General features: G+C 46.1%; 1 protein-coding gene across 1 annotated transcript in view; it reads right to left on the bottom strand.

Moving 5' to 3' along the window:
- LRRC1 (leucine rich repeat containing 1) overlaps nucleotides 1–26,248 on the bottom strand; it is a 694,627-nt gene that overhangs the window by 271,579 nt on the left and 396,800 nt on the right. The window contains exon 5 of the mRNA XM_069606135.1: nucleotides 269–325. Coding sequence (XP_069462236.1) covers nucleotides 269–325 — 57 coding nt within the window. The remainder of the gene's footprint in view (nucleotides 1–268; nucleotides 326–26,248) is intronic.

Here is a 26,248-nt window from a genome sequence, read left to right as displayed (position 1 = left end):
CGCAAAAATATATGCAAATCCTTGGTGACTGTTTGACATCCTCAAGGAATACTGCTGAGTTTTAAACAGACCCTGAATGAACTGAACCCTGCTTGTGAGGCGATCAAAAGTTCCTCGGGATTGTGATATTAAAACAGATTACTTATATTAGGTAGGGCAAGAATTGTACATTGTATTTCAATTCATTGGCGAAAATTAGCAATAAGGCATGTCATTTTTAATGCTACATGTATGCAACCAAGTCGAACGGAGCTAAATTAGGACTTACTCTGGTAAGTAGGTTAGTAGATTTTCTCTTAATTCCAAAGACACCAGGTTAGAGAGGCTGAAAGAAAGAAAAAAAAAAGACAATTTATGCTTTACAACTAAATTCTCTTGAAAAGTTCTAAAAAAAAAAAAGCTTCATTTTGATTTTTTACTTGAATTTCTATCATCAAAATGAAATGACTGCCATTTAAATTAACAAGCTCCTTGCTATGCGAGTAGTTAGGTGAAAGCCACACACTAAAGCAGTAATGAATATGGAATTATGCACTTCAGAATTCGGCCCTTCCTCCATTAGAGACAATGGTTGCATTAAGTGTGTACACATCATGCATATTACTAATAGGGGCACAGCACATTGCGCAGCTCACCACAGGTCTGTTTTTCACCATTGATTTGGAAATGCATCAGAATTGTTTTAATCAGACATACTCTGGACCTCGAAACAGAAAACACGACTTGGTGGACGGTACAGTCAACCAGCCTCGGCTTTAAGACTGCTCAATTTGGGGCAGGGGAGATCATCATATGGTTGTAAACGTACGGTAATGGCACAGATTGCTCAAACACACGAGTATTGGAAAACTGCCATGGTGAACTCCCATTGGATAGGATTGATTGAAAGCGTTCCCATACAATGCCACCAGCCCACACTGTTCCCCTCTGCTTGTACTGGGTTTGCAGAGACTCGGGGAAATCCAGAGAAAGTGGGTCAACAAGTATGCCAATTTATAACAGAAAGCAGGGGTACGATTAATTGCACAATGCTTTCACATCAAAGGGGTGGTGTGACAAACCAGAAGGACTCTTGGTGATCTTTACATCTTAAAAATAAAGAATGCTTATCGGACACCCAACACAGGGGGATGTTCCCTTTCTGTCCAAACTAACTAAGGTGCTCGTCTATAGTCAAAGTCCACAAAATAATATGTCCTCCATCCAATAAGCTATTCCCGTCAGGCCCCACGACTGAATTTAAGGCGAACTCAGGTATTTTGATTTTTAGCCATCTTTCTCCAGGCTTTGTTTCAGGGTTTTATCAAGTTCTGTTAAGCACAAAAGTCAATACTGCATATTTATCCTATTCCTGTTTTCAGAAATGAGCCTCTGGAGCTCTGGATATAGGGTGGAGGCTTTCCTTTCTGTAATCCCTAGATATACTTTCCTCTTCTTCTCCCACTCCCTGCGACTATATTCTCTTCCCTTTTCCCTTTTCTGGATAAACACTTGTAATCCTGGGTATTTCACTTTCTTAATATTGGTTTCCTCAGTAGGTATCTGAGGCCACGGCTCCTGGGACTTTTGTTATCTTCTCCTTTTAAAATATCTTTGAACTTGACAAGGGAATCTCAGAATGTTTTCACTTGGCTTATAGTCTTTGCTCAGACTGCCAAAATTTAGCAATCGTTATCTTTTCCAACCCTTCTGGGTTCTCCCAACATACAGGTTTCTTGCTTCCTCAATTTTTCATATTCAATGTGACAGTCAATTTCGTAGTGTTTATCTGATTCCTGTAGCCTCCCCTCCGCCGTCTCAGTATCACCCTGGTACCTTCATTCAACGTGGCTCTGATTGGGATGCACCTGCTACGGCTTCTTGTCACGTGAGTTTCCCAGCTTTCGTTGCGGGTCTGCTCTCTGCGACACAGGTTTGCCAAACGTAGGCTTTGTTATTCGTTTCCGCTTCGTTTTTGGTGTTCTTCACTGTGTCCGACCAACCACAGCTCTTTTGTGGCGACAAAACCTCCTGCAAGGGTCAACTCGCATTCAGGGTTACAGCTGCTTTCCCACTGCTCTCTCTGCCAGACCCCAGGCACCTTCGCTCGGCTTTTCATATTCTGCGCATTCACGTCGGTGCTGCGGCTGCACTCTGCTCTGCCCGCCCCTCTAGGGCGTAGAAACGTCAAAGGGTTTCCTCTGTGTATCGCTCTCTCTCCCTTACATATCCACTTCCTTTCTTTTATAGATTGTCTCGTGGGAAGCAGGGCTGTGTCATTTCCATTCATAGGTTGTCTTCTGTCCAGCATTACCAATAGATATGGATCCACATTAATAATGTTTGGGGGCAGTCCGATGTAAGCAAATAGTCGGGCTCGTATAGGGAGATCCACTTGGGAATTGGAGTCCTTAACCCCTGGAGGGAAGACGCTCCCAGTGAGGTTCCATTTGCCCAGACCCACACTGGATCTGAACTGTTTATGGTCGAACCAAGTGATCAAAGCAGTATTGAGCCTTGAAAAAAGTTCTGGGGCAAGTAGAACATTTTTGTTTACCCATGGCGGGGGAGCTATTAAACCTGCTCTTGAAATCTATAGACGGCAAGCTCTTCCCTTCAGCCTTTTATGGGGCAGAAATGTGGGGTCATTTGAGAGCTCAGGTATTAAGCATCACTGAAAATAAATGTAAAAATCTTTGATGTAGCCAAGGCAAGCCCCAGGAGCGAGCCTTTGCTTGGAATGTTACTTGTGCCACATATAGCCCCGATGAGCAGTAAACCCTTGCTCTACTGGGTAAGGATATGGACCATTCTGTCTCTCATAAAATAAAGAGAAGTCCTTGCTCAGGTGATGACGTTGGAAGGGTCCAGATTGTTACCTTGGAAAAATCATGTTCAACAAGGCTTGTTGCAGCTCAATCTGGGCAACCTTTGGAGTCATCTGCAAGAAATCACTATTCATACCAAAGCCCTGGTTAAAAATGTATGCCTAGCAGAAACCAGGCGGAACATAGAAGCAGCCAGGGACCTGCTGGGTACAGGTCGGTTATACCAGACAACAAAGAAGGACTTTGGGTACAAAGCTTATTTGCATGTCATTAGACCACAACTAGCACGTGCCCTTTATATATACAACTTCGCACCAACACATTACAAGTGGCGTGCTTTACAAAATAAACTGGCATGGTCATGAAGGAACAGGATGCAATGTTTGTGGTGCACAGGAAGAGTCTCTTGTCCATTGTTTGTTCCTTTGTACATGTTACAAAGATCAAAGATCTCAATACCCATTCCTCATGTTCAAACTGATGAACATACGGCATGTAAACGAGGCATTATCTTACTGTAGAAACTCAGACTGTGTAAATACTGTTTGTGGTCTCAAATGTCCTGCATCAGGCTTGGCTGAGGAAGCTTTTGAGTACCTAGTACCAAATGATGAATTGATAAGGTTGAAAGCATGAGATTATGGATATGGTGGGTCTGTATGTTTTATGAATTTTAAAATGCTTTTAATGTGTATATTTGCTTGTTTCTTGTTCTTTTATGGCTTGATAGCCGAATAAAGCTTTTTCATTTCATCACATCTCAAACTATACTCTTGTGTGTGAGGCACGTTGAAACACAATGCAAACTTACCAAGCACACTCATCCTACTGGACACCACCACCACATTTGATTCTATCAGCCACAAGATTCTGTTACAAGAACTGGAGACCATCAGATTAAAAGGAACCACACTATGCTAGATAATTTAATTCCTCATGACAGAACTGAAATTCCGTTAATGTTTCCATACTCTCAATTGTAGAGTACCCCAAAGATCCAGCAATGTAACCCTATTCTTCAAAATCTACATGACACCTGTGACAGAGTGATTAGTGAGCTGGGAGAGGAAATCTGGGAGTGGGGGAGTTCACCCCTACGTAAAGCTGACCCACAGAGGAGGCATATGGGGAATTCCCACAGGATCCCTTTCCCCACTCCCTACCTAGTTTTTAAGAACACTAACCTTTTAAGTTTAAAATGTGAAACAGATTTGGACCAAGCATTTTGGCTAGTTCCCCAGAGATCTGCGGACAAATATTGCAATCACCACACCCAGACTTTTTAGGGAGCAGGGACACAAGCGAGGATCACAATCTGCACAGCGACCATAAGATCTGTTGTCTGCAACAGCAGAAACCAAGAACAAACCCTAACAGAAACCCCTCAACATTCAAACCAGAAAAAATACAACCCAGTAGGGAAAAAGACCAAGCGCACCTCTTGCAAGAAGAATAAAGTTTTATTTCCACAAAATAGAAGTGCACCAGCAAAGAACTCTGCTGCCAAGGAACGTTCCGGCAAGGTTAGTACGAACACCACTTTATGAAGACACGCTGCATCATCAGTGACGTAAATTATATTACGTGTAAACCGGCATGGCTGGTTGGTTGAGACCCTATACATAGGCAACCTGCTCCATGAGGGATGCTAGGCCATTGGTCCCAGCCCCTTCTGTCCATCTTTGTCTATGTGGGTTCCTCCTTTTGCGTCAGAGCGTGAAGCTACCACTGATTGGCAATTAGGTGAAGAAAAACACTACAGCCTCTGTTTCTAACTGGATGTGCACCTGGTACTGCAAAACACGGGCTAAGAGGAGGACGTTGCTTCTAACCAATTATAGCTCGATTCCAGACACGTTGTTGCCCGACTAAAGTTCCCCACCCTTGTTTTAGCTATGTTGTTTTATCCCTCCTTGAACCTCACAGCACAAATCACGCGACCTAGGGTTAAGGCAGCTGATCCATTTTCAGATCTTTGCTGATCGATTGGGGGTCTAACAGTTTTATGATTGGTGGTCTCGGACTGACATGTACCTTGGAATGCTGGGGGCCTTGGGACTGGGGCTTTCGGGTGTTATTACTTATAGCTGGGACAGGAAGGGTCAGAGGCTCGTTGCCCTCCTTTTAGTGGGATCACGCTTCACAGCGAGCTCTCAAGCCCATCATGGCCTTGCAGGGCGCATTACTTCTGGGATACAAAATGTTGGCAACATGAGACAATGAAGAGTGTATGAATCTCTACAACTCTGACCTTATGATATGATAGGTTATTTATAACACGCTTAATACCCGGAGGTTTCTAAGCGCGGACCCGGGGATCGAACCTGTGTTGCTCCGTGTCGTCTTGCTTACAAGGCGAGCATGTTGCCCCCGAGCTATCCTCCCGAGCCGATGCCCAAGCTACAATCTATTACTGCCTGCATACACTTTATTTCTGTGTGTATGACTTGGGCCGATCACCCTGGCTTCAGCGCAAAACTAGGCCTCTATTCCAATATGGCGTTTGATTCCCCATGTATACCAGGGCAGAAGCATGCACCCCTATCCCTACACTATGGCCTCTAGTGACACCCCCCCCCCTCCCCTCTGTAACCTCCCCTAGCCCCTACTGTAAATTGGTAGGCCTCCGTTTTATGCGAAAGGGCTGGGGGGCCTGTGAAGATTGTTCCTCCTTCCCAACAGGAGATCAGCACATTCGCTGGTAAATGGAAGCCACGACAGACTCAGGTGAACCTCATTCCAACGCAGCGGGAATCGAAGAGGGCAATTCCCGCCCACAAATGCAAGACCTACTGAGGCATGGACCTGCAGCTAGGAATGCAACCACCAATAGCTACGCATAAGGAGGTGCTGGGACATGTGCCCTCTACCAATCCTAAACCAAGGCACATACACCAGGGTGTTTCGCCTACATCCCTTAGATCCCTAGTTACTGGATGAGCCCAGGTATGATATATGGCATTTATAACGCGCCTATACACAGGTGTTTCAAGGCGCAACAAGGCAAGGGAGGGGAACAAAGGGAGGACGGACAGCGATCCTACTAGGCCAGGTGTCATTCAGATCGCGCAAATGTGTGGGAAGGGGGTTGGGGCAGTGCAGTACATGGCAAAGATAATGATAAGTAAGTAGCAGCCAGCATGTGGTAAGTGCATGGATAAGTGCAGACAACAGGTGTCAAGGGCTGGGAGGGGGACTGTAGGGATACAAGTGCACGGGTTGCCAGGTGGGCAGTGCAGGTGGTGCCAAGATCAGCGGGTGTCAAGGTAGCAAGTGCAGTTCTAGTTCCAGTTAGGGCGTCAGCAGAGGAGAGGAGGAGAAAAAGCAGAAGCAAAGAAAGGTTTTGAGGTGCTTCTGGAACCGGAGATGGTTCTCCTCAAGTTTAAGGGTGGCAGGGAGGCTGTTCCAGAGGGAGGCACCAGCCGAGGAAAGAGATCTACCACCAACTCGTTGCTTCGAGAAGCGACTGACCCTGAGGGAGTTGGAGGCGGATGAGCGAAGAGCTCAAGAAGGAAGGCATTTAGGAAGAGAGAGCTGAAGGTATTGAGGTCCCAAGCCCGAGAAGACCTTGTGGACGATGCAGAGGGGTTTGAACTTAATCCTCACAGCCACTGGGAGCCAGTGCAGAGATTTCAGTCTTGGAGAAATACAATCCCTGGGCTTGAGGCCAAGGACAAGTCTCGCAGTCCTGTTCTGGATAAGTTGCGGAGAGTAGAAGCAGGCAGATTTAGAAAGAGGTTGTTGCAATAGTGCAGCATAGAGGGAACCAGAGCTCTGGAGACAGTGCGCTTCTGGGGGGAAGGAGAGGAAAGGAAGAACAGGGATTAAGGAAGGGTGTGGGGCTTTGGCGATTGCTGCAATACACTGTCTTTGAGCTGGTTGAAGTTATTTCAAATAGATCAGAAGTCAGCAGTCTCCTCAGTAAACTTCTGTGCAAACTGGATGTCAATCCTCAGGGCTCTCAATCCTCAAGGCTCTTCACTCGCAGCAGTTTTGTTTTACATGTACACTCTCCTTCACATGACCTCATCCTTTTGCCTGGACTGCCATTCTTATGTGGATGATACACCAAAGTATGCAACCTTGGATGGCAGCATAGACTTTTTTGGGATCCTTAACTGTTTTTTGTGGTTACAGAGGATGCACCATATCAGGTTATAACTCAAATCTGAAGGAAAAGTGCCGATTTATCTAGGTGTCCCAGTTTCCCTGAGCTGCCACACCAGATTTCTACCCTACGTCTTTCAACCCCAAAGATAAAGTGCAACGACGTGGGCATTGTTTGATACCAATGACTCCATGTCCTTTCTGGTAGCCGCGACTGTTAGGTCCGTCTTAGTTAGAAATGCAGACTCAAAACATCTGTTCTATTGCATTCCAAAGAGTGTCCGATGCGGTCCTAGTCAGCAACTTAATTAACTTGCCTTTTAAGCTTGTATAACTAGATACTGACTTCTATGGTACACGAACTAGCACGGAAGTCCGCTTTTAGGATCATCTGCGGCCACAAGACAACAGCTCATCTAAAAACAGTATATCACTCCATTGGCTCCCTATGAAAAGAATCTCCTATATAGTGGATTTTATCATCATTTATCAAGTCTCTAATAACGTTGGCTCAAGTTACCTGATGAACAAAGTTAAGTGCTGCATTCGACATGTCGGACAAGCAATTAAGAGTAGTGGGTGGGGGGGGGGGGGGATTTAGACTTCAAGCTCCATCCCTCTTGAACAGTTTGGCTTTTGTCCCTTGGTGTACGCAAATCCTTCCATTGTTCCATAAAGTTAAAAAAAAAACATTTTGAAATGAGATTGTTGTCAGGCTGTAGCAGATTGTGGTATAGCAGCTGGTCTTAAATGAATGCCCGGCACCTCGAGTCACTTAGTTGTGAAAAAGTACCTACATTTCATTATTCATTCATAATTAGCCCTTTAGGCGCATTTCATCCAGAATCAAGGGACAAGCAAACGTGCGGGTGTACAAAAAAAAGCAACGGAGGAGAGCACAAACGCTATGGCTTAAATGGACATACATAAGAGAAACATTAGTGAGTCGAAAGGCTGAAGAATTTAAACACAACTTTCGTCCACAGGCAATACCTACTCCGAATATAGCCGATTACTACGACAGTCTTTGATAAATGTCTGACTGACACTGACATTTAAATATAAAGAGGCTTTTAAAAAAAAAAACACACAATCTGAACTTGGCTTGGAATAATTACACCTGAAAAGTATGCGCTGCTCAGTGGAGCCAGGTGCTCATGGCGGAGGCTTATTTGTATTAGTCATCTCTGATAAATTAGGCTACTTTAGGACATACTAATGAAAGCATTCCTTAAAACAAAAGCAAACAGGGCGAGTCAAAAGCGCCATGGTGGAAAAGACAAAATGGTGACCGGCATGCGAGGCGTTGCACAACTTCAGTGAGCGGAGTTTAGTGCAGAGAATAGATTCGGCGGCATCTCAGTTTTATTTTGCTCCATTATCGCCTGTAATGACGGCTTGTGTTGGTTTTCACAACATATACCCTAGGCAGGTTTTTCAAGATTAAGAGGTGTGGTTGCAGTGACGCTAATGCGGTTTACTAAAGCAAGGCCTAGACACAAGGAAAACCCACTGAGCACTTCTTTGCACTAGCCCGGCATACAAGAGCGCGAACAGCAGCACACTTTGGGTACATCTGCTCCTTCAAATGATATTAACACAATAAACGCTAAGCACAGTGTGCATTATCACAACAGACAATAACTGTATTTGAATGTATCCTTTTTAAACTCAATACAAACAACGACAGCACATCCCCATTCAAATTACTATGTGCCGAATAGAGCTCACTGCATCTAGGCTGTGTTAAGGTCGGACAGAATAATTGTAGACGCCTCAATTAAGCTGCCCAAGACAGCCAGTATGAAATGTAGATCCTAACGTTATTCCACTCATTACCTCAATTATGCTATCCAGGGGCTCAGTTGCTCCATAAAGGACCCGGCCCATGCCAGTGCAAAATGTTCATTAAGAAACGTTAGACCCAAATATACTGCAGTCCGATAGTCTACTTTATAATTGGCCAATTCCACTACCCCCTTTTCCCTTGAAACAATAGCCAATGAATTTAGCCATCAGTGAAATGGACCTAGACAGATGCTGGCAAAGTCCTCAATTTCACAAGGACTCCTTTCAACCAACCAGAACCCAGCAGGGTGGCTCTTATGGAGACCGTCTCTGTTCACATAATAAACTGATCCTTCACTATGACTTTGAGGCAATCACCCTCCCCAAACCATCTCGACACCCTTTTCACTTTAAGGTTTCCACGTGCTCTGTACCAGTTCCGAATATTCATGGTAAACTAACATTTCTGTGCGGGAAAATACAGTGCAGGTAGTCTTCTTTAAATAAAGCCTTTTTATAGAACGGGAAAAGCATTGCCTGAAAGAGTTTGTTTTGTGTAGATGTCAGACTCGTGCTCGCTGCCATGACCAAAAGGGTGCTTCCTTCCTCTAAAGTATGAAATGCAAAATGCGCACGTCAAATAACATTTTGCAGCAAGGCAAACGCAAACCTTATCAACTGCCACCAATGCCAAATCCTTTTAATTGAATTTAGAGAGTGGGTAGTTAGTGCTGACGAAATACCGTGAACTGTGTGTATTCGGGTTGAAACTTTATACATATAAGCAAGCCTCTGCAGGTTTGAATCCTGCCCTGCAGAAGTAGAAGGATAAGAGCTAAATTGACCACTCATCCCTCACATGTTTACAAACCAAGAACCAACACAATCAAAGATAAAACTGGCACAGTTAAGAGATAAACCTCATTCGCCTTTTGTGGTAGTGTGGGCTGAGGGAAGGCTATACCATCAGTTTTGTTTGAGGAGCCAGGAATAAGACGCAGACACAAATGACTCATGGTTTTGGTTATAAACGTTTAAACACATTAAAAAGGGGGTTGAAAATGCCCTGTTGTCCCTAACCTAGGAGGCATTTCACTACCTCTACAAACAACTAAGAGGTCTGTCCTTTGTCAAGATGCCCAAAGCAAAGCATGTCCTGTGTCCATAATCCTAATCTGGCCCCCACATTCTAACTTTAAGGTGCAAAGGGTATTGTCTCAGACTCTCATACGTGTTCAAATTAAAGATAAAAGGTACAATTCAAACCAAAAAGTCCAAAATGGATAATGTTCACAGTTTCTAGCATATATATGGTCCAAAGAAACACTGAAACACTATGCATTGTACAAAATAAAAGGTTTATTTAAATACAAGTAGGCCGAGATAAATCTTGAGTATGTAAGTACTATACCATCATATAAACACAATAATAAACACCAACTCAATAGCTATTGTATGCAAACCAAGGTATAACCTTATTTAGAGGAGCCAGAAGCAGGTCAAGTTGAGACAAACCTAAGGTTACACATTCAGGATAGTAATATACTATTCTTGTGGAATAACACCAGGCTAGATATACTTTTAGAATACAATCAGTAATTCAAGGGTAGTTGACCCAGTCAGTCATGCAGTGACACTCAGTTATAGAAATCACATAATAAACCAACCCAGTTACACGTACGTACCTTGTAACAGATATTACTTTGTAGAACACAGCTCGGAGCTAGTAATGTAACTCATACTTTCTGGAGGGATCTTAAGCTACTCTAGAATTATGAATATACTACTATTTTAGAATGCTCTAAGCAATTCAGAGAAAGCTAAACCCAAGTACACTTTAAGACGAAATGCAATCCAAAGTAATTGACCCTATGACCATTTTAGAAATGCTCCAACTCAGGGAAAGCACAACCCAGTGGTACAAGTTTAAAAGAGCAGCAGCTATTCAAGGTAAGTCAAACTCGAGGCAGACAATTGCTTGAAGGACAAACTTTGGTGCACGAATATTCAGAATGCCCTCATGAATAAAATATCCCTCTTACAAAGTAAGATTGCAAACAAAAAAGCTAACCTACCTAACTTAGACCAGCATAGCACAGTCTCAGCCTCCTCCATTAAACCTCCACATCATTTCAACTTCTCCCAAGTCTCCACCCATGAGGTAGAAAAAAAATCATCTCAACCCTTAAACCTTTGAGATGCCAAGGAGACAACTGCCCGGCACAGATAACCAAAGATGGCACAGCTAACCAAAGATGCCGCCAGAGACCTGGCTCCTTTTATAACTAAATTAATTAACTCCTCATTCACATCTGCCATCATCCCCAGTAATTTAAAGGAATCCTGGGTCTTACTTCTACTGAAAAAACAGTCACTGGACCCAACAATAAATCACTACGGTACCATTTTTACTTAAAATCCTTGACAAAATTGCCTACATCCAAATTCAGGAGTACTTGGAGAATAACCACCTCTTTGGTGCCCTCTAATCTGGATTTAGACTACGTCACAGCACTGAGACAGCGCTAATTGGACTTAAAAACACAAATCTATGAACTGAAAGATCAAGGTAAAACAGCCCTGTTGCTACTCCTTGATCTCTCAGCCGCTTTCGACCTGGTCGACCATCAAGTACTTTGTAAACATTTAGCCACTACGGCATACGTTTCACAAAACGCGATCACCTGGATTAAATCTTTTCTAAACAAGAGGACTATGAGAGTCTTCTCGCCAATTGCAGCGGCTGATCTTATCCCGATAACCTGTGGTGTGCCACAAGTTTCATGTGTATCCCCGACAATGTATAATATATTCACCAAGCCTTTGTTTGATGATCTGGACCACCTGGGTGTCACCTACACCAACTATGCAGATTATCAGATGACACCCAGATCCTCATACCTCTCACATGAGACTATGACAAGGACTTGGCCTTGGTGAATAGAATATATCTCATCATTGAGGCATGGGTGGTAACACAGCCTATGCCTGAATGATGAATAGACCAAACTCCTAATACTTGGAACTACAGCTAACCTCAAAAAACTGAGCTCCAACTATACGGCCTTCAATATAGACGGCAATACCGTTACAGTGGTTAAAAGAAGTAAAAACGCTAGGTTTCTACCTTGACACCACCTTCACATTTAACCATCAAGTTAATGCCATGGCATCCTCTACTGCCTACACGTGTAAACTAATCAGGGCATCTAAACCCTTCCTGTCCAAAGACAGCTGTACAACTCTAGCTAGAGCACTTATCCTCTCCATACTGGATTATTGTAATTCTCTGTACTTGGGAGCAAGTACAGCACCAACAAATTCCAAATCCTACAAAACAACGCCCTTAGAGCAGCTCATGGTACACCAAATAGAGCGCACATATCGCACCTGAGAAAACAGATCAAATGGCTCTCTACCAAGGACAAAATTATGCTTAAAACGGTATCCCTAACGCATAAATGCCTTAATCAAGCTGCCCCCATCTACCTCACAGACAGAATCACGAAAAAATCTGCATCACGCCCCACAAGGACTATCAACTCATGCTGTCTAGTCGTGCCTAGATTTAAACTAAAAAAAACAGGAGGAAGTAGTTGCCCTGTCAAGGCCACACACGCATGGAACTCCTTGGCTCCCTCTCTGAGAGCCAACCAACCATTCTCCCTGTTCAGGCGCAACACTATAAACTGGCTGGTTACGAAGGACACTTCTGAACAGGCCTAGCCTTGCTCAGACCAAAATACTAGACTTTCCTCTCTCTGCTAGCATTTGCTCTTGGACTACCTATTTGTGCTATCATGCACAGCTACATTTTGTATATATTCCCCTACCTTAGCCTGTATCTTTCACTTTTCTGCCACACTATTTGTATGCTTTTTTGTATATAGGCTTCTATTGTTTAATGCACTGTAATTTGTTTAAATTGTGTTCACTGCTTTTCTGTACATATCGTATTTTGTCTTCCATTGTAACCAAGCTGAAAGTATATTTGTAACCTCTGTTAAAGGCGCCGAGATACCTCTGGGTCGGGTGTGCCATACAAATAAATAAACAAACCATATTCTTTTAAGAGGGGCTTCAAGCGACTCATAAAACAAGTATCAACTTCAAGACTGTTTTAGATCTGTATAAAGCATATCAGGCAAAGCAAAACCCAACGGTACACTTTAAGACACAATGTATTTCAAGGTAGGGAAAAACCTATTGGCAAGCTTTTACACTCAGGAGAAAACAGCAGGAGTCCACACTCTTGTGGCACTCTCCCCTCCCCTGCACACAAGAGTGTGGACTCCTGCTGTTTTCTCATTAGTTAGTAGAACCCAGTGTCAGGGTTGATTTTCTCCCCGGCACACCACTACAGATCTGAAAATTGTAATTATTATAAAGACAAGGTGTGCTCAAGGCGAAATAGAACATAAGCTTTTACACTCATTCAGTTCAGAATAATAAAACAGTACCAATACTTAATACTTTTCAGAAGGAACACAACATTTAGCTGTACCTGTAGCATGGGTCTGGCATGGATTCACATGCTCATACAGCAGTAACACATGCACAACCACAGGAGGTGGCAAGGCTCGACAGAGGCAAAACACTTACCCCTGGAACAGACTCACCTCAAGCAAACCGGTTGTGCAGTACCGCTTGGCCATCTCTGGACTCCTCCCTGCAATCCCCATTGATACACTAGAATCTCGTGAAGGTGTGTGTCGACCTACACGTAGCAAGCCTGCAAATGTAAATGTCCAGCAGAGGAACCCTTGTAGAAGCAATGGCTCTGTTGGAGTGGGAGCTCAGCCGGTCTGGAAGGGGACTGTCAGCCAGAGGTTGATCAGTGCATGATGCAGGCAGAGAGCCACCTGGATAGGGAGACGTTGGACAGGGCGTTCCCCTAATTCGCAAGGCTGAAGTTCACAAAGAGTTGAGCAGTCTTCTGGCAACCTCTCAAACGAGCCACAAAGAACTACAAGCCACGAGCAGCGTACGCATTGACCGTTCATCAACCGCAACAGGATTTGGGAAGAAGACTGGAAGTACCAAAGGTTTGTTAAGGTGAAACTCAGATGGAACTTTAGGCATGAAGGAGGAGTGAGTGCGCAGCACCACCATAGTAGGTTGCAATGATAAGTAGGGGGCTTTGCAGGAAAGAGCGTGAATCTCCCCGATCTGCCTGGCGGAAGTGATCGCTACCAGGAATGCAGTCTTTCATGAAAGAAACTGTGAGAATGATGTAAAGGCTCAAACGGAGGTCCCATGAGCTTTGTGAGGACAACACTGAGTTCCAATACTGGGGCAGGAGCTTTCACTGGAGGTAAAGACCTAAAGAAACCTTTCATTAATTCTTTGACCAGTCTGTGAGACATTAAAGATGGCCTAGGTGAACGGGTGGATCATGAAATGGCTGCCAGATGCACCTTGATGGAGGCGTGGGCCAAACTAGACTTTGCCAGTAAAAACAGGTCTGGCAACAGCTGAGGAGCAGACACATGCAGTGGCGGGATGCCCAGAGTCCTGCACCACATAGTGAAGCATTTCCATTTGTGACAGTAGCACGATAGAGGGTGCTCTGGCCTTGGCAAGAACAGCTTTACATTCCACCGGATGTTCGTAGTGGCCAAGGCCACAGGAGCCAGGCCGCGAGGTTCATTGACGACGGATTGCGATGTAGGATGGTTCCACTTTCCCTGTAGAGCAGGTCGGGAAGAAGAGGCAGCCAGATGGCCAGCGCCACTGATAGGCAGAGCAGGTCCGGGTACCAAAACCTAGCGGGGCACGCTGGGGCGATTAGTATCATCTTCCAGCAGCATTACTTCAATGTGTTGATGACACGTAGCGGGAGGGGGATTGGAGGAAAGGCATACAGCAATTGACCCTCCCATCTGAGTGAGAAGGCATCCCCGCAAGCTCCCCAGTTGAGGGGACCTGCTGACGAACTGCTTACATCTGGAGTTCGCTGCTTTAGATCGATCTTCAGACAACCCCATTGGCGGAACAGAAGGGTTACTTGGGCCTTCTGCAACTCCCATTCATGATCGGACCAAACCTCCCTGCTCACGGCATCCGCTATGGTGTTTTTTATGCCTGCTAGGTGAAAGGGTACGAGGAACATGTTCTGAAGGATCACCCAGTGTCATAGGGTTTGCGCTTCCAACGACAGAACAGGGGAATCGGGTCACACGCTGCTTCCTGATATAGAACATTGTGGTGGTGTTGTCCATGAAAATCCTCACCACTCCACCCTTCAGCAGAGGCAAGAATGATTTAAGGGCCCAGAACACAGCCTGAAGTTCCAGCACACTGATGTGTAGATCCTTTTCCTCCAGCAGCCAAAGGCCTCTGGCGTGGGTCTGCCCCGTGTGGGCCCCCCCCACCCCGCAACAGTTTTACGAGGCATCCGCGGTGATTGTTACCAGAAAGGGAGTGGTCCGGAATGGGGAACCCGAACACCCCACTATCAGATGGATTGCCTAAATTTCAGGTTTAACTTAAACTTGTCTGTCAAATTGCCTGCTGCATGGAGCCACCTGCAGTCCAGAAACTCCTGAAGAGGCCTCATCTGCAGCCTGCGGAACAGGGTCAGATGTATCCAGGACGACATTATGCCCAGCAGCAACTGGACTACTATAATGGTTGCTGATTTGATAGTGGATAGACTATGCACAGGATGGCCAGCATCCGCTCCTTTGAGGCGAAAGCTAGAGACACTAGAGTGTTGAGACGTGCCCCCATAAACAGACATTGCTTTGATGGCATTACGCAGGATTTTGGATAATTGAGAATCTGAGCACCGTTAGCAGCTGTATGGTCTTCTATGTGTATTGCACTGCTAGGGTTCAGAGAACGTGACTGGATGAGCCAGTCTAGATACGGGTAGACATGTTTGCCCTTGAGAAGTAGATGCACTGCCACCAGGGCCAAGCAGTCCGTGAACACCCTTGGTGCTGACTTCAGGCCCATGGGCAGCACCTTGAACTGGTAGTGATGCCCGAGAACTACGAAGCGAATGAATTTCCAATGTTTTGGGTGAATGGGGACGTGAAAGTAGGCATCTTCCAGATCAAGAGTTGTCATGAAGTCCTATTCCTTCAGTTGGCCGAGCACTTGCTGCAACATGACCATCCTGAACCTTTGGGACATTAGGTATTTGTTGAGGCGTCAAATTAAATCCAGGATTGGATGGCAGCCCTCCCCAGACTTCTTTCGGACTCGAAAGTATTGGAGTATGCTCCGGAGCCACAGAGTCACAGCAGGACGTGATCTATTGCACCCTTTGCTAGCATGGCTTGCACTTCCCGGAGCAGCTGGGCAGTGTGTTTCTTCCTCATTACATGTCTAATACGAGGGCACTTAACTTCGAATTCCAGCATGTGCCCTTGCTGCAAAACGTCCAGCACCCATTTGTCGGTGGTGATGTTTTTCTAGGCATTGACGAAATCCTACAGACAGCCTCCCACTGGGGTGCGGAAGTTGGGGACCGGGCCCTGCCCCAAATCAGACCTGTTTAGTTGTTTGCGCATTTTCCTGCAGGCGCCCGACAGAGCTGCGAGCCTCCGCCAAAACCCTGGGACCAACCTCTGTACGATTCCTGCGCCATGCAGCTGGAAGACTGACAGTAGGAAGTGGAGCTGTATTGCTTTGAAGATCTTCCAAACAATCCTGGAGGAAAGAAAGGAAGAAGAGCGGCGCTGCTGCAGGGTTCGTAGGGACCTTGCTGTCTGTGTCTCATCCACCTCCTTTCCGAAAGAGATAATCGCTGTCGAAAGAAATATCCACTACCTTGGCATGAATGTCAGACCTAAAATTGGTTGCTTTCAGCCAACCTTGATGCCAGTGCACTATGCCATTCCCCTTTTAGCGGAAGCCAGAATCTGTGACATCCATCACCACTGTAATGGCATGATCAGAGGCTACATCCCCCTCCTGAAATAGTCCAAGAGCTTCCGTCCTCTTGTTGTCCGGCAAATGGGCCCTGTTCAAACCACTACTCCCCATCATACCGGGCAAGGATGGCTAGAGCATTGACAGTCTTGATGGCCGACGCTGCAGTATAGATGATGCACTTCCCAGACTCATCTAGTTTCTTCCCCTCTTGGTCTAGTGGGACCATAGACTCGGATGATGGATTTGCTGACGGTTGCTCGTGGCGGCTGAAACCACTGAATCTGGGGGTGGCTGCAAACAGTGACATTTGGAGTCTGAGTCTGGCACCCTGTATTCTTCTCTAGTCAGTCTCGCCAGTGCAGAGCTTGGAGAATTCATTAAGGGTACTCCCTCTTCCCATACCTCGTCTAGCAACGGGACCGATACAATTGTCTTCCTGGCTGAAGCTCGTCTCTGGTAGAAGAAGCCTTCCTCTTCCTTTGGTACCGAATTGAACAGGGCAGATGCCCTCGCCATAATGGAATGGAATGACCCAACTTCATCTGGAGGTGAAGATCTGGGGGTATCATCTGCACCTACTGGCTCGCTGTTGGCTGGGACAAATTCATCAAAGTCATCTGTGTCCGTTGTGCCAGTGTCGGTTGCCATATCAGTGTGCTGTGCATCGCCTGGCAGTGTTGGAACAAGCAGTGGTGACTGTGGTCGCCTAAAGGTAGCTGAGCGAATCCTGTGTGGAGGACTGTACCTGGGGATGCTCCCTGACAGGATCGCTATAGGTGGTAAGTGCTGCTGTATCTCCATGGCCAGAGAACTGAGCACTGTGAAGATGTCCTGGGGCATATCTTTCAGAACTTGCGGAGGGGACCCTGGGACAGTCGGAGGAGTGCTGGTGTGCCTCAGTGGTCTTGTGTGCCTTGACGAACCCATGCTGATGGGGCTGTATCCACCTGCATCCAAGCATTCATGCCATGTGTGTCATCAGCGGAGCTAGTATAAATGGCCAAAGTACCAACTGAGTTTTCTGTGTGTCCTACTACCCCAGAAAAGACATCCACCGTGGGCAACTGGTGGCAGAGGTCGACAAAGCTGTAGTCAGTCTCCTTGCAGTCGTGGGCCTTGGAGGCAGGGAAAACCTGGCTGCAAGCTTTGACAGTGACTTTTCCTTGTTTGTTGAGGTAGGTCATCGAAAAGGCAGTCGTTGATGAGGAGGCAATCAACAATGTGGCAATTGACGAGGCACTGTGGACGGAGTGGCTATTGGCGAAGATGAGCTCACTATAGCCGATGACAAAGTAGTATTGGATTGTGGTCTGGTTGACTTAGTCCTAGCCGTAGACAGCCTTGCAGTCGTTGACAAAGCCGTGGGTATGGGCATCACAGAGCTTCGAAGAGGGTTCCTTTCGGGAATGCTTCTTCGGTTTCCCCCATGACGAGACACTATGCTTCGAGGACTTTACGCCAGCAAGCTCAACATAAACAGGCAAGGCGACGGAGAGCGTGTGTGCCCTGTACTAGGACCTGCATCAAAGGAGTCTCTAGCCAAATAAACTGCCTGGCGCTTGGCTTTACTGCTGCCCTCCCGGGATACCTCCTTGGACGATCTGGTGTCAGGTGGAGAGCGCTCTAGAGTGCAGCTCGATCTGGTAATCGTATGAGTGTGCCCGGAAGCCACGCCAGGGGCCCTTGTCCTCCTTCAACCCTTCCAACCGTCGGTAGTGTGCCTTCTTGGTTTTGTCCGGAAAACTTTGGCAGATGTCCCAACGGTCCTCTTCAAGATCAGGATGCAGACAGTATGGACATCTCCTGTGCTTGTAGTCCACGTAGATGTTCCTCAAGCCACACCGGGAGCAGAGCCTGAAGAGACTTCTCGTGCCTTCCTCTGACATGGCGAGGCATGAAGGAGGCCTTGTTAGGCCTTTCCACGTTGACATGTAGTGTAGATGTCGAAACTTATCTGCCAACATAGCCCCGTTACCAGAGCTGACTAGTTGTCAGCGGTATTTCAAAAATACCAGATATTCAGATATTTTCCGTCGAAAAAACTGAACACATCAAAGAAAGCTCAGAGAGCAAACCTCGAGGACTCCCTGCACCAAAACATGCGGTAAAAATCTGAATATGGCCACCTTGGGTGGGTCCCATGCAGACAGCCGTCAGTGGATGGGTGCAGTATGACCCCGATCTACAGTGATTGGCTATCAGGCGAAAAGCAGTATTCAAGCTTTTAAAGCAATACTGCTTTTATTTTTCTTACCTAGGATTCCCAACCTGACAAACAGGAATATTCATGAGCATGTGAATCCATGCCAGACCCCATGCTGGAGAAGGAGGGATACATTCAGTTAGTAAAGCAAAGAGGCATAATGTAAGTCAAAAGGTAAGCATAACCTTAATGACACTTTGTAACTTCTTCTTTAACAGATATTCAGTTACCACACTAACTTCTTTAGTAAGTACTTTTACACTTGTTATACTTGTTATACTTTCAAGACAGAATCCTAATCTTACAAAGCCCTTCCCTAGTTTATAGCATGCGTTTTCATAGAGGCAGAAGTGGGACCTTAGTGGTCTAGGTGCCAGGTGTAGGCAGGTCAGGATAGATTTCAGTTGCAGGAAAGTCAAAGTTCCAGAGGATAGCTTCTTTACCAAGTAGGTATTAGCATCAGAGTGTTCAGGGACTTCAGAGAAGTCTCTCTACATGCATTCCAGCATTAGGCCTGGGCAAGTGGTATGGGCAAATCCCCAACCACACAAATCACCCACTCAGCCTCACAGGATGCACATCAGACATAAGGTAAGTATTACCCAAGCCCACACACTACCTTAGGAGAACAGAAGAGCTTTGGAGTGGATGCCTTTAGGATGCAGCAGCACAGGACCCCGTCCCTGGATTCTTGGTCTGGAGATGAAAGAACTGGACGTTGAATGGGTTTTTACAGCAACCAGATGAAGAATGAATATCGCCCGTCGGATTCTCTTCACTCTCGGTCCTGCATTCTGGTGACGGGACTTAAATGGATTTCAATCGTGTCTCTGGAGATCCAGGAGGCGTTCACCTACGTTTCGGACGGATTCCGACTTCGAAAGACCATGAACATTGAGAGTACACTTGGTCAAGGTCCGAGGGTATTGGCAGTTTGCAGCATACGTGGTGAGATGGCTCAAAATGCATGTCTTCTTGAGATAAGTAGACCTCACCAGCCTCTGGGAAGGAGTCATTGTATTTAGGAACCCCCAGGTCGACTGGAAGGAAGGGTTGCATCAGGATTTAGTTACACAGCAGGCTCTGTGGTCACTGGAAATCGCTACAGACGTCTTTTCTTCATCTTCCTCTTCGGATTCAGCTCCACTGGTCGACTTGCCAGCAGCTTCCAGGATAAGAGCGTTTATCAGGAACTACACCACAAATTCTGCAAACTCTTCCTGCAGATTACCAAAAGGGGCGGTCTGGCTGTGCAATCAGGACAGCCAGCCCCACCATTGGGACTTGGTTCCTTTCAGGCAAGGTGAAAGACAGAGCTGTGGAATTTTTGACTCCTCCCTCGATTCCTGCCTTTTCAAACACTCTGGAGACTAGGCGGGCAATACAAAGGATTCCCGCCAGAGACAACATTTCCACAGAGGTCGTTTCCACCTAGAACGGCATGAGAAGATCTCAGAAACAAGCACACGAGAAATGGCGAAGAAAGGAGTCGACTATCCTAACAGAATGGTGGCCCTTCTGTGCATTACCGGGCCGAGTTAACATCATGTGAGTAATGACGACTAAAAGTCATAGAAGTAGTTGCACTGCCACCAGTCATTCAAGTAAACTTGAAATTGTAACAACAATTTTACAGGTAAGTGAGAAAGGGGATACATCGTATCCTCCCAGCACTCCACATAAGATGAGAGGTGCTGGCCCACTATATAAAATGTAAAAGGGGATGAAACTTCCTCTCTACCCCTTGGGAACAGTACTGCACCCAAGTACAGTTAAGAGAAATTACAAAAAATAAGCCCAAAGGGGCAACCCAGACTAAGCCCAAAGGTTATAGGAAACTATAACTCCACCAAGGGCCAAGCAAAATAATCAAGTCCAAACAAAAGGTTCGGGGGTTGACACAGGTTAGGAAGATTTATCGCAAATATGAAAATCTTACCCAATCGTATTGTTAAGGAGAATTCTCATAAATGTGCCAATTCCCTTCTACCTTAGAGACCCCAGCCCTTTTGCTGGACTTTAGAACTTTTAATTTTTACCCTGGAGAGAATGAGACCTTTTTCCCACACTCTCATGAATTTTTATTTGAACACTTTTTTTTAGTTTGAGTCTGACAAACTCCATAGGCATCTTTTTACATTGTGACACACAGCATCTTCAGTGCAGTGGCACAGGGAAGTGTTTCAGATTTCCCAAAGGTTTAAATAATTTCTCTTGGTTATACTACTGTTTCCAAGAGCAGTGAAGTGAAACTGACTTTACTTATATTTGTAACTTTCTGGACCCAGCACAAACTATCTTACCATAGGGTGCTGAAGGGGTTACTTAGTGTCCGCTTTGTCTAGTTTCTCATGTAACATTTTTTTGTTCCCCTTTCTACAATTAATGGCTGGTGGCAGTGGTGTAGTTTTTACTACCATTGAGTGTTTCCAACGCGGGCTGCAATTGCAGCTGCAGCAACGCACCCATGGATGCACATTTTATCAAAATGTCCCTGGTCATCTTTTTTCACCATTTCTCATGAGAAATGTCCTTGATATTAACTCTCTGTGCCAAACCAAGTTTGGTCCCTTTGTTCGTTTTTGTCTTTGGCGGGATTCACTGGCGAAGCCCGCCTCTGGCTCCAGCATGTCTGGCAGGGCAGGAAGTGAGAAAGGTGCCCAAAACTCCCAGTGCTTAATCCCCTTGGTTACAGGAATGCACCCAAAGGTGATTGGCTGGCTGTCTGTACTTGGGAGGACAGCTACCCTGCTGTGTGAGTGACAGCTAGCCTGCAAATTAATGGGGGAAACCTGCATAACAGGCGAAGTCTTTTAGACAGAAGGCAGTCTCGACCACTGGACGAAGGAATCAGAGGAAGAACTTGGAAGAGACGCTTGCTTCAACTCCTGGACCGTTGGTTTGAACGGTGAAGCCCTGCTGCAGCCCCCATTTCTCCACTACTAGATAAGCCTTGCAAAGGACTTCTCCCCTTGGGTTGGTGGGACCAATCGACCCCAAATGAACTCATCTGGAAATCCTCTCGGAGCTGGCTGTACTTCCATTGCTGCTGCAGGAACCAATTGCCAGGGAGAGGAACACCAGAATCGAGTGCATCTGACCCGAGCTCCAGGAAGATCCTCTGGACTCCCATGAAGCAGGACTGACCAAGCATGAGCCACCTCAACAGAATGCTGGACCCCAGATGTGAGGAAAGCCCACAAGATATCCAAGAACCACAGTGGTGCTATTCGTGAGAAGCAGAAACCGCAAAGTGCCGCTGATCTGAGGTTTGCCCACGGCTGCCGCAGACGTTCGAACCGGAGTGCAGGAGTCCCCAGATGTCCTCCCTCTTGTCCCCACGACTGAGGCCCAGGAACAAAAGGATCAGCAGGACCTACAACAGGAACAGAAGGCAGCTGGAACCAATTTCTTCAGTCCTATCGTACTATGAACTAAGGGGTACTTGCCTCATGTCTTGTAGCATTGCTAGCTCTCAGTTGAGACTCATTTTGGCTGCCTGTTGCAGAGTTGCTTGCAGCTTTGCCCTTCACAAGCCTACCAGAGTGTGGCCCAACAGGGATTTCATTTTCTACAAAGATTTCTAAAACATTGTGCAAGGCATTTTACTAACCTTCAAGAAGTGCTTCAGCTCCCCTAGACTTTGCTCAAGTGATATTGGCTGTCCCTGAAAGACTCTTCTAACCTCCGACTTTGTGCTTTAACTGTCCCTCCAAAAAGGTATACATACTTTACTTGTATAGCTGGGAAAAGGTTACTCTACATTGCATTCGGGGGTTCAAAAGTACTTACCTGCTTAAGAATATTTGTTAACCATTGTTTTATTCCCCATCCTTTTGACACCAAACTCAGTGTTGCTCTAAATGTACCAGTGATACATCAATGTCCACAGTGTCCTAGTTATTTAAGTCACCTCAGGGTGTAGGAAGTGTGTGTGCCATCCCAAATGGGTATCTACTGATTTATTGAAACTGAGAGTGTGCATTTTAAATATATTCTAAGTGTTACATATTTGCTCCTTTCTAAAGAAGGCTTATTCAACTGTTAAATTAATAAATAATTGTTTAATCAAGAAATCTTGGGTGTAAGTGTTTATTTGGATACCGGTCACTGTGAAACTATGTTGCAACCCTACTGCTCACATTGACCCCTCTTGAGATAAGCCTGGCTGCTCAGTCACTCTACCACCTTGTGTAGTACATGCTTATACCAAAGGTTGGTTTAAATATTGCCAAGAGGACAAGGCTGGTGCAATCTCCCACAGGTTACTGCATACAATCTTGTCTAACAAGTAGTGTTTAAGGATGGTTGGATGTTGATGTGGGCTGGGTTGTATGTTAAAAGGTAACTTGACAAGTAAAGTGAATTTGATCGCGTTCATGCGAAAAGGCTTCCTTCCAAGAAGCAGTTTAATGTAGTGTTTCTGGGTGGTCATTGGTTCCTTGACGTGGTGTGTTGAGATATCATGCATTAAAGCAGCCTGGAAAAGTCTAGTCATGAATGAGATGTTTGTGCAACAGAAATGAGCATAGGGAATTTGTTCTAGTCACAGTAAATCATCCACAGTGTTAAACCCCACAGTCCCTTACCTTGAAACACACAAACTTGGTCTCTGTGTAATGTGACATGGGGGGTGTGCTGTAAAATTGTACCTTTAAGTTTGCATCTCCAGCCCAAATTTGAAAGCTGAAGGCAAAACAAATTAGTAATAGATTGAAAACTATACATATACCTATATTATAAGCACACGTTTATTCAAAGCAGCACACATTCAGAGAAGATGACACACGCGTGTTCAGAGCAGATTTCAAAATCCCCGCTCCTCCACCTCTGGCCGACTCACATCCTGACACAGCCCTTTCCATGCTCCACTCTTCTGTCTCTGATACTCTCAATGTTCTTTCCCCTGTCATGAGGATGCGCGTGAAGCCCAAAGCCAAGTGCAACTCCTGGTAGGATTTCGACCTTGTCACCCTTAAAAGCAAGTGCAAGGCGGCTAAGAAGAAATGGCTAGCATCTTGTGCATCCTCTGTCAAACTTGCCTGCCGCCTGCTCCAAAGGCAATACCGGCTATGTGTCCGCACTAAGAAGGGAGCCCACATCCAAGCCTGCGTCTCTCCGGAATCTAACAACTCGGCCGAACTCTCTAATATCTGCAAGGATCTGGCCAATCCTGCTGCATTCTCTACTTCTCCTGTCCCTTCTCAGGCCCTCTGCATGGCCCTAGCTTCTCATTTCATCTCTAAAGCCCAGACATCCTGTCCACCCTCTCGTCCTCTCCTCCTACTCCCTCTACTCTCTCCTCTACTCGCTCCTCTACCTCCAGCCCCACTGTGGCCACCTGTCCTCCTTTCTCTTCCTTTCCTCTGTTCTCCCCTGACCAGGTTTCTAGAAAAATATGATCACCGTGCACTGATAAGACTAACATCTAAGACATCAAAGTCTCGCCAAAACAGGTTCTCCAAAACTATCAAGGACCACATTGACACCCTCGCTCCTGCCCTGGCTGACTTCTGCATTCACTCCTTCCCCCCTGAAGCACTCTTGTGCACCCTCTTCTCAAGAAACCCTCAGCCAACCCCTCCTGCCCGGCTAACTATCGCCCAATCTCCATCACTCCTTTCCGGGGCAAACTCCTGTAAAAGCTGGCCATCTCCCAGCTTAATCTTCACACTGAATCTGTTGGCTGTCTCCATGACCATCAGTCTGGCTTCAGAGCAGCCAGAGCATGGAAAGCGCTCTCCTGAACATCCGTGAAGACCTGCTCTCTAACCTTGATTCTAATCTTCCCTCGGTCCTCATCTTACTCCATCTCTCGTCTGCCTTTGACACGGTCAATGATGCCATCCTGCTCAACCGTCTCAGTGATAACCTTTCCTATCCGATCGACCCTGTCAGGTCCAATTTGTGTCCTTCCTTTCCTCTATCTCAATCTCTATCTCCATCTGTGCTGTTCCCCAGGGTTCTAACCTTTCTTCCTGGCTCTTCAACCAATACCTGGCACCGCTCCCACACCGCATTGCCGCTATCTGCCCCTCCTTTGAGTCCCATGAGCATGATACTCACCTCGTTTTCAGGCTCCCCTCTGCCACCTCTTCTCCTTCTCTCATCTCTGTCTACTATCCAGGAGTGGTGTGCTGCCAATGATCTCTGCCTTAATGCCAGTAAGACAGAGATTCTCCTCATCGGCACACCTGCACCCTCCAATCCTGTCACTTTCTGGCAGGCTTCCTTTGGCCCTCTTCCTGCTCCCACCTGTGAGGCTAATAACCTCAGGGTCATCTTTGACTTCTTAGAGACGTCAGAGATGTGAGGAGAAAAGAAGAGTGTGAAGTCTAACTACCACCTGCACCTTTTCAGAGGTATTCTTCCTTTCCTCTCCTTCCCCCAGAAGCTCACTCTCTAGAGCTCTGGTTCTCTCCAGGCTGGACCACTGCAACAGCCTCTTTTCTAAATTTGCGAGCTTCTACTCTCTGCAACTCATTCAGAACAGGACTGCGAGACTTGTCCTTGGCCTCAAGCCCATGGATTGTATCTCTCCAGCACTGAGATCTCTTCATTGGCTCCCAGTGGCTGCAAGGATTAAGTTCAAGACCCTCTGCATTGTCCACATGGCCCTCTGGGGCCTGGGTCCTCAATACCTCCAACTCTCCCTTCATCAATACCTTCCTACTCGAGTCCTTCGCTCCTCCAACTCCTTCTGGGTAAGATGCTTCTCCAAGCAACGAATTGGGGTAGATCTTTTTTTCGATGGGGCCTCTCTCCGGAACAGCCTCCCTCCCTCTCTGAAACGAGGAGAACAATCTTTGGTTCCGCAAGCACCTCAAGACCTTCCTCTTTGCTTCTGCCTTCTCTCTACCTCTCACCTGCTGACCTCCTGGCTGATACTGCACTGGGCACCTGGATACTCTCCGATTTCGGGCCTAGGTCTCTGCCCACCCAGTAGCACACGTGAACTGCCTCCTGGCAACCCTTGCACTTGGGTCTGTATCTGTAACCCTAGAGTCCCCTACCTGCACTTACTGGACACCTGCTGTCTGCACTTACCCTTGCACCTGCCACCTGCCGGGTGCACTTCTTGTTACTGTTTTGATCCCATGTAAAGCACTGTCCTCCCCCTCCACATCTCGCCTCCCCTCTCCCCTGCACTTGCACAACCTCAATGTCATTAGTAAGATAGTTGTTTGTCCTCCCTTTGTTCCCCTTGCCTTGCCGCGCCTTGAAACACTTGTGTATAGGTGCGTTATAAAGGCCATATCTTAGATCTCATCTGAGAACATTTTCTAGATCTAAACCTGTAGGAGCTGTGTGCAAGCTGGCCATTGTCTACATTTAAATTACATGCACATAGCCAATATATTCACTACCTCACACTTATACAGGGTCACCAAGTGGAATGTATATGTCGATAGTAATTATTTGTGAAAGTAACTTTTATCCAATACCATATTGGAGAAAA

The sequence above is a fragment of the Ambystoma mexicanum genome, chromosome 4p (assembly GCF_040938575.1).
Source record: "Ambystoma mexicanum isolate Mex_15411 chromosome 4p, UKY_AmexF1_1, whole genome shotgun sequence".
Classification (NCBI taxonomy): Eukaryota; Metazoa; Chordata; class Amphibia; order Caudata; family Ambystomatidae; genus Ambystoma; species Ambystoma mexicanum.
Note: the sequence above shows the minus strand (reverse complement) of the source record. Positions and strands in the feature narration are given on the sequence as shown.